The sequence below is a fragment of the Pelophylax lessonae genome (genome assembly GCF_965119305.1).
Source record: "Pelophylax lessonae genome assembly, chromosome: 2".
In the NCBI taxonomy this organism is placed as follows: Eukaryota; Metazoa; Chordata; class Amphibia; order Anura; family Ranidae; genus Pelophylax; species Pelophylax lessonae.
The window spans coordinates 70,030,639-70,040,209 of record NC_138769.1 but is presented as its reverse complement, the minus strand read 5'-3'; the positions used below and the strand labels follow the sequence as shown (position 1 = coordinate 70,040,209).

Sequence of the window (9,571 nt, the reverse complement as noted above, 5' to 3'; positions counted from 1 at the left end):
GTTAAAGCGGAGTTCCAGCCACAAAAAAAAAAAAAATTCCAATGAACATACCCCGGGACAGTGAGGGCTAGTACATTCCACAATGGCTAGCCTCTGATCTGTCCCGGTTCGCACTTACCTGCAAGAAGAAATACTCACTTTTAAAATTTCTTCTCCAGCGTTGCCATCTTTGTTGTGGGCAGCTGAAGCCAGCGCGATCCTCTTCTGCGTCCTCTTCCGTGTCTTCTTTTCCTAGAATGCGCCTGCACTGGCCCCTCTCGTCACTTCCGGTGCGGCGCCGCATTCCTCCACAGCTTCTGAGCATGCCCAGAAGCTGTTTAGCAGGGAATGAGGCGCCGCACTGGAAGTGATGAGCGGGGCCGGTGCAGGCGCATTCTGGGAGAAGAGGACACGGAAGAGGACGAAGGCTCATTGATTCCTGGGAGCGGTCGCACAGGAAGTGACGAGCGGTGCCGTCGCATTGATTTCTGGGAGCGATGACGTTCAGCTCCCAGGAATCATTGCAAACCGGAAGTGACAGCGCGGTCGCTGCCGCCGAGGGAGGAAGTGGAAGAAAGGTGAGTATTTCTTTCTACAATAACAAGGTAAGTAAAAAAAAATTAAAAAATCCTAACTATCCAATTCCTTTTCAGGTGAAGAAAAGCAAGCGGATGGCCACAAAATCGATGTCGATTTTGTGGCTGGAACTCCGCTTTAAATATACAAAGTAGCAATACTGAATCTTCTTTTTTCAGATTAAAAAAACGTTATTGTTCACAAAGAATAACATCTGCCGTGGCCCTATAAGTCCCTAATAGGATGAAAAACATCATAAAGAGAACTGCTAGGAAGTGTGAACTTAATCTATGAATAATAAAGCTTTTCAATTTGTTGTTGTTTTTGAGACGTAGATGGATTCTGCTTGGTTTGAGCAACCCTGGATGGCAACAGGAAATCATGGGTTTACTTGGATATCACTTTGCATACAGCAAAGAAGGTAAAGATCCTGGTTGACACCTGCTAAGATATGACATCCTGGAGGATGAAAAATGGCCATGCACAAGTCCAAAATGTTTGCACTCTCTCAAGTATAAATAAATGGCTTCAAGCAATCAGACACAAAAGTGTTTTATCACAGAGAATGTTTTCCTGAAATTGCTCTGAGGATTTTCTGTATGGACAGTTTACATTTTAAAAAGTCCTTAGAATTCTTTAACCATTTATAAATAATGACAAATCAAATTTTCAAATCAGGTTTTTCAATTAAACCAGAGTTCTTTTAAAAGCAATTTTCAGAATTGTTTTGTTCCCGGACTTCCACTGTTGTGCAGCCTGCAATTGATCCCCATGTGGCACAGCCCTTTGAACCTTCAGTTAACATTCTGCATGTAAACAGCACAAAATAACACTTCTGAATTCTGTCTTGTAAAACATTTTCAAAAAACACTATTCTCTCTCCAAATGTTTGCCATCTTTTTCAGTGTAGGATAATTCAGCCTGCAATCTCTATCCATTAAAGTTCTGTAAATAACCCCAAGCACATTCTATGACACTCGGCATTGTGTGAATGATTCTGTTTCTAAACACCTTGAGCTTACATTGTTTAAAGATTCTACTGTGCTCCTCAGTAATTGTCCATATTTTGAAGAACAAGAGCCACTCTGCATGGAATGTAAACCTAGAAAGGGAAAATAAATCAGAAAGAAAGGGAAAATGTTAGCAGAAGGCATAGCTTTACAAATAATGACAATATCAGAAAATCCCTGTTGTGTGAGAGTTGTAAGAAAAAAAAAAGTGGAGCGTTAAGTGAAGTGGTAAATGTTAACCACTAGAGTGCAGCAAGTCATCTAGAAAAGCTGTGTTGTCGTCACGTCTCTTATAATTAAAAATTTGCAGCTGATAAAAAAAAAAAAAAATGGTTCAGCGCAATAAATGAGTTTGGTACAATGACATGGTGGATTACCTATGTTTTGTTATACACTATAGAACAGAAGCATAACAAGTCTTTCAATTGAAAGTCAATAAATAATGGGCTTTAGTTTCTGGTACAAAAATAGTATATTATTGAAACAAAAAGTAAGCTAATGCACACCCAAATCACATCATCAGTTCAAAAAGGGTTAATTAAATAAATAAGGGTGCTGAAACCATAGACTAGGTTTCTTCAAGAAAGACCCAAGAATAATACATTCTAAATAAGCAATAGACAGTACTCCAAACATCTAACTTTTTCATTTTCATAAATTTATTAAAGGAAGCATCATATTAAGACATTACAGTAAGTCAAAGTACATGTCCAAGATCTCCCCAAAGTTTCTCTATCTAGACAAAGGAAAATTCTACCCTATAAGCAACATATACACCCACTGGCCTCTTGATTAGATACACCTTACTAGTACAAGGTTAGACCCCCCTTTTGCCTTAATTCTTTGTGGCATAGATTCAAGGTGTTGGAAACATTCCTCAGAGATTCTGGTCAATATTGACATGATAGCATCACGCAGTTGCTGCACATCCATGATACAAATCTTGCATTCTACCACATCCTAAATGTGCTTCATTGGATTGAGATCTGGTGACTGTGGAAGCCCTTTGGAGTACAGTGACCTCATTGTCATGTCCAAGAAACCAGTGGTGAGATAATTTGAGCTTTGTGACATGGTGCATTATCCTGCTGGAAGTAGCCATTAGATGGGTACACTGTAGTCATAAAGGGATAGACATGGTCAGCAACAATACTCAGGTAGGCTGTGGCATTTAAACAATGCTCAATTGGTACTAAGGGGCCTAAAGTGTGCCAATAAAATATCCCCCACACCATTACACCACCACAAGCCTGAACTGTTGATACAAGGCAGGATGGGATCCATGCTTTTATGTTGTCTATGCTAAATTCTGACCCATCTGAATGTCGCAGCTGAAATCGACACTCATCAGACCAGGCAACATTTTTCCAATCTTCTATTTACCAATTTTGGTGAGCCCGTAGCCTCAGTTTCCTGTTGTTAGCTGACAGGAGTGGCACCTGTTGTGGTCTTCTGCTGCTTTAGCCCATCTTCTTCAAGGTTTGATGTGTTGTGCGTTCAGAGATGGTATTCTGCATATCTTTGTTGTAACGAGTAGTTTTCGAGTTACTGTTGTCTTTCCATCATCTCTGCCCATTCTCCTCTGACATCATTAAGGCATTTACATCCACATAACTGCCACTCAATGGATATTTTCTCTTTTTCGGACTCTTCTCTGTAAACCCTAGAGCAGTTTTCTAAATACTCATACCAACCCATCTGGCACCAACAAACATGTCACGTCCAAAGTCACTTAAATCCCCTTTCTTCCCCCTTCTGATGCTTGATTTGAATTTCAGCAAGTTGTCTTCACCACGTCTAGATGCCTAAATGCATTGAGTTGCTGTCATGTGATTGGCTGATTAGCAATTTGTGTTACTAAGCAATTGAACAGGTTTACCTTAAAAATTGGCCAGTGAGTGTATATTTTCATTAGAACAGGGAGGAGACCCAGGCTAAAAGTACAGTAAATAAAGTAAATAATAAACAACAATACACATGGATAGGTACCAGAAAAAAAACCTTCAGATGAAACATGAATCTCACTTGAGAAAGAGGTTTTTACTCCGAAAAGTGGTGATTCCACCTCCACCTGATCCTGAGTGTCCACGCGCCAGGTAAAGGTTTTCTTCTGGGATCTATCCTGTGTATTCATGTTTGGTATTTGCTGTATTTTTAGCCTGGATCTCCTTCCCTGGTCTAAGAAAAAAATGGATTTTTGTAAAATCTTACCGTAAAATCCTTTTCTCTTAGCTCATTGACAGACGTAGTCCTCGGTGATACACCACCTTCGGGTTATGTTGCCTCCACAGGAGCAGGACTAGACAGGAAATTAAAAAGCTCTGGCCACACCCTAGGGGCAGTCCCAGAGGGTATATCCTCTCTCTCTCTGCCTCAGCAAATCAGTTATGTGAAAAAGCAGTCTTTAGAGATTTTAACCCAACCCAACTCAAAAACAGAGGGGCGGGGACTACGTCTGTCAATGAGCTAAGAGAAAAGGATTTTACGGTAAGATTTTACAAAAATCCATTTTTCTCTAGCGCTCATTGACAGACGTAGTCCTCGGTGATACACCACCTTCGGGACGTCCCAGAGCAGTATCACAAATGAGGGGTGGGAAAATGGAAATCAAATCCCAATCTAGAAGGCCCAACCAGTGCCAACTAGAAGTTTACAATGCTCATCCTTAATGATGAGACTCAACAAAAAAGAGAAAAATTTTTTTTTTTTTCAAACAGAAAAAAACCCTCGAGGTAGACCACCGGTCTCCTCAAATTGCGGCCTGCAAAACCTTGCGGCCAAATGAGGCATCCGCCGATGCCGTCACATCAATTTTATAGAATTTTGTAAAGGTATGTACCGACGACCAGGTGGCCGCCTTACATACCTGGACCACTGACGCCTGATGGCGAAAGGCCCAGGAAGTACTGAGCGCTCGAGTGGAGTGCGCCCTAACAGGGAACGGAGGACTCTGACCCTTAATAGAATAAGCCTGTACCACCGTTTGTCTAATCCATTTGGCAATGGTCGCGGCAGATGCAGGCAAACCCTTTCTGGGGCCATCCGTGATCACAAAAAGTGAATCCGTCTTACGGAATGATTCCGTAGCTTTCAGGTATACCCTGATTGCCCGAACCACATCTAAGGAATGCAACGCATGTTCCCGATGATGCTTGGGCTGAGGACACAAGGAAGGTAGTACAATATCTTCATTCAGATGAAAATCTGAAACCACCTTAGGAAGAAAAGATGGCTTAGGATGAAGTACTACCTTATCCCTATGAATCACTAGGTATGTGGACTGGCACGATAATGCAGCCAGTTCTGACACCCTGCGAGCAGAAGTAATAGCCACCAAGAAGGCCACCTTCTGGGATAAAGTAAGCAAGGGAATCTCCCTGATGTTTTCAAAGGGAGGTTTCTGTAGAACCGACAAAACCAAATTAAGATCCCAGGGCGGTAAGGGCGCGCCGGACTGGAGGAGCCAGGTGCCGCACCCCCTGGATGAAATTCCGCACCAAGGACTTGGTAGCTAAAGGTTTCTGAAAGAAAATTGCTAATGCTGAAACTTGACCCTTGATGGTGCTCAAGGCTAGCTTCTGCTCAACCCCTTGTTGCAAAAAGGCCAATATTCGAGTCACCGAATAGGTACGTGGAGGAAATCCTAAAGATTCGCACCACGCAATATAAGTCTTCCATGTGTGATAATAGACCTTGCTGGAAGTCGCTTTCCTTGCTTTAATAAGGGTAGGAATGACTGAAGTAGACAAACCTCTGTCCTTCAGTACTTGGGTCTCAATGGCCAGGCCATTAAACCCAGCGACTGTAAAGCATGATGGTAAATTGGTCCTTGAGACCACAGACACTCCCTGAGACGAAGTTCCCACGGAACGTCTGCGACTAGCCTGTCCAAGTCGGCCAGGCCGGCTTGAGGAGGCCAGCCTAGAATTTCTAGGACCACTGGCGCTGATAGAATCTGAACCAGGCGTCCCTAGAGGTATCTGGCCCCGACCATCCGAGAAAGTCTGGTCGTTTTCTGTTCCCACACATTTATCAGATACCGGATTGTTATCAGGAAGGGTGATCTTTTCTGGTTGAACCTCAGGGACCGAAGTCACCCGACTAGAGGCTACTTGGCCTATCTGGTCAACCAGATCCAATTCCTGTGAGGTATAGGGACTAATCTTAGGAAAAGGTAAAGGAAAAGATCTATTCAGGGAACGGTAACTACCGCTTCCTGTGGTACTTAAATGTTGGAAGGGAAGAATCGCACCGGTAGTAGTGGTTGAAGCTCGATCTAATGTCCTGAATACCGGTGAAAACGTCCCCCCCACCCTGAAACCGGGTGGGGGCGCACCTTCAGGCTGTGTACTCCTTTGCTTCGGGTTTGGCTGGGTTGGTCCTCTGCTTGTCCGACCAGCCCTTCTTGAACCCTCCTGGAGGAGTCTTGCCTTTCCCGCTAGTACCAGCCGGGCGCCCTTTATGGGCGGTAAAGAAAGGTCCTCGCTTGTTGCGAGGTCCCTTAGCTTTAGCAGCCTGTGGCAAAAAAGTGCTCTTGCCCCCAGTGGCATCCTTGATGATTTCATCTAGGTTGGCCCCAAATAGACGATTCCCCTGAAAAGGGAGATTTGTCAAGGTCTTTTTGGAACCTAGGTCAGCTGACCAGCATTTTAACCACAGCACACGTCTGAGGATCACCGCTGACATAGATGCATGCCCTAATAAGGGAGTAGTGTCCAAGGCTGCGTCACAGATAAACTGTAGCCCTTGTATAATCTGTTCCATCAAATCAGATGTCTCCTGGGGAATATCTTTTCCCCTAAGGTCTTGGCGTACCATTTTCGCCCATTCCGTAAGTGTCTGGGAAACTAGACCAATAACAATTACTGGTCTAAATGCTGACCCTATCAGAGAGAAGATGGTGCGGGACTCTGCTTCCATCTTTCGATCCACCGGATCCTTAAAGGACGAAGTGTCCTCCACTGGGATAACCGTGGCTTTATTCAGCCTGGAAATAGGTGGATCCACCACTGGTGGTACCGTCCATTTCTTAATGATGGATTCCTCAAACGGATAGCATCTAGCAATACGCTTGGAAATAGTAAAGGTACGTTTAGAATGCTCCCATTCTCCTTTAATCTGATTACCGAAACATTTGGGTACAGGAAAAACCTTCACCGTTTTGATGGGCTTATTAGTACCAAAAGGAATCTCTGTTTCAGTTGCCTCTGCTGGTAAAGCCTCAAGTTTTAAGGTTTCCTGCACTGCCACAACTAGTGCGTCCACCAATGCTTCTTCCTGAATTATAGCAGGAGAAGAAGCGTCCTCCTCACTGTCTGAGGGGGCTTTACCTGGGATAACAGCCTTTGCAGAGGAACCTGCAACTGCAGTGACCATCTCTGAATCAGAGTCAGAGGTGTCAGATAGTATAGGGGTAGGCGGGGGTCGCTTCCTTGACCCCCGTCCCTGACAGGCCGCCTCCACCCGAGCCACCATAGACTCCAAAATTGCTGTAAATGACTCTACACTCTGTGCACCGGTGGGTCCCGTGGCCCCCTCGAGGGAAACAGGTGGGGGAATATGTGTGGCAGGGTCCATGATAATTCCAGTCACTTCCTGGATAATATAATTCAAAAATAAAAAACTTTTTTTTTTTTTTTTTCAGACCCCCAGCGCCACAAAAAGCCCCTTAGTGTTACCTGCTAGGGATCCCTATCGATCGAGAGAGAGAGAGAGATAGACCCCCAGGCTCACCACTTGATGCTCAGAGTTTAACTGCAACAGGTTACAGCTCTGTCTTGACAAACAGGAAGTCTTTTGGCTGGCTGCCCAGGAAGAAAGGAGGCGGCTCCGCCCCTCTGCACGCCTTCCGGCGCCTCCCCTAGCTCCACGAGGTGTTTGGATCACCTCAAACATGGCCGCCCCCATGCTGGAGACACGAGGCTACGCCAAAATGGCGGCTCGTGCGATCCAGCAAAAAAAATGGCGGCGGCCTGTACTGAATAGCGGTGTGCTGCAGGGCACACAACACTCTCTCTGCATGGGGATTTGGCGTGGTTGGCGGTACCGGCCCTGGCGGACCGCATGGCCATTCGGGAGGCCTGCTAATAGCTGGAGATCTGATTAGGAAGGCAGTCTACATGTCCGTGGCTTCTGACTGGTAGGTAGCTTATTCTTATCACCGTAAGATTCCCAGAATGCCACAGATTATAATCTTTTTAACATGTATACAATTAGATTGTTAGCTCCCAAACCAAGCCTCCTGGCTTTTTGCACATAAAATCACACTCAAAGTAGGAGGATCTGTGTCATTTATAGGATAGAGAGGGACTCTATCTTACCATACAGAGAGGGGCCCGCGTTCACCACAAGACCCGTCAGGGGAAAAGGGGGAACATACTACTCACCATACCGGAACCAGGCGGGCACCAACTCCTGACAGTACCCCTCTCCACCGGGGCGGGAGGGCTGTCGACCGATATGGACGCCGTGACTCATGGTCTTTGGCATTTCAGCGAGACGTTTAACTCGCGGGGTCAGTCCTTTAATGGGACTTTGTCGCGGCCGACCCAGCGCGGAGCTATGGCCTGCACGCGCTCGTAGGCTGAACTGGGGTGACCACCGGATCTCAACATCCAGCCCGTCGCCCAGTTCAGCTTTCTTGCTTGAAGATCTCACAGGAACACTGGAGAAAAAAAGCTGTCTAAAAAATCCTTTAAGAAAAAAATCTTGCCAGGACCTAAGATCCCAGCAAGGTATCTAGGTCCTTACTCCTAACTAGACAGAAAATAACTGATTTGCTGAGGCAGAGAGAGAGAGGATATACCCTCTGGGACTGCCCCTAGGGTGTGGCCAGAGCTTTTTAATTTCCTGTCTAGTCCTGCTCCTGTGGAGGCAACATAACCCGAAGGTGGTGTATCACCGAGGACTACGTCTGTCAATGAGCGCTAGAGAAATGTGTATTTTGCTTATAGCAGAGAGTTTGCCTTTGTCTGGATAGAGGAACTGTGAGTGATGATATTAATGATGAAATTGATCATCAAATTAATATTAATGATAAAAATGGTATTAATTTAATTTGCGTTAAAGTGTTGCATGAAGGTGCAATTTCAAGTTAAAGTAGTACAGGGCTGAATAGAAAAAAAATGGGCTGGTCATAAAGGGGGTAAAACCTCTTACGAAAGTCAAGTATGTAATATAGGATCCTCTCTAATTTTATATTTTTCATGAGAGAAAATAAAGCCATGGCTGTTTCTCTGCTGTCATATATATTATTCAGGCAGAAAGATGAATCCTTATAACCATGGTGGTTGCTACCTCATGCTTATGCAATCTTTTTATTGCATAATTTGGAAGGGACTTTTCTTAATAATAAAACTGTGTTGATTTAAATATTTATTTGCATGCTAATTAATGGAAACATAATACTTACCAAAAGTGAATATGAACGATTGTTGTAAGGGGTATTTTCTGAGAAGAACTCTGTCCTGTGATTAATTCTTTGATGACCTCCATAATCTGAAGCATCAGTATCCAGTACTATCATATATTTAAACTAGACTGTTAAGGAACATTCAACAAAGACTGTAACAAAGTAATTAAAATCAAAAACAAAAATCTATACACCAAAAAACACATACAAAATGTAATAAAAATGTTAATAGAAACAGAAGAGTAATGGCAGAAAAAAGACCAAGTGGTCCAATCAAGTCTGTCTTTATTTTCTTTGTTTTTGCATTTTTTTAAGTTGAGTAAAGATCTATGTTTGTCCCAAGCATGTTTGAAGCCACTTACTGTTAACAGACTCACTACCTCTGCTGGAAGTTTATTCCAAGCATTACCTACCCTATAAAATAAATAAAATAGTACTTTCTAAGGGTCCTTTCACACGGGCGGTGTGCCCGGCGGACTCCGTTTTGCTCAGCAGGGATCAATCGGCCGATCCCAGCTGAGCAGGTGGATGACAGGTCAGTCTCCGCTCTGTGTGCTGAGACAGACCTGTCAGATTTCCGCTGTGCTCTCTGGGG

General features: G+C 44.1%; 1 protein-coding gene across 1 annotated transcript in view; it reads right to left on the bottom strand.

The window, feature by feature from the left end:
* Positions 1-1,253: 1,253 nt before the first annotated feature.
* The window catches only part of GBE1 (1,4-alpha-glucan branching enzyme 1), a 506,395-nt gene continuing 498,077 nt past the window's right edge, over positions 1,254-9,571 (bottom strand). Inside the window, exons 16-17 of the mRNA XM_082244860.1 lie at positions 8,977-9,083; positions 1,254-1,657 (exon numbers count right to left, since the gene is read on the bottom strand). Coding sequence (XP_082100986.1) covers positions 1,604-1,657; positions 8,977-9,083 — 161 coding nt within the window. The 3' untranslated portion in view covers positions 1,254-1,603. The remainder of the gene's footprint in view (positions 1,658-8,976; positions 9,084-9,571) is intronic.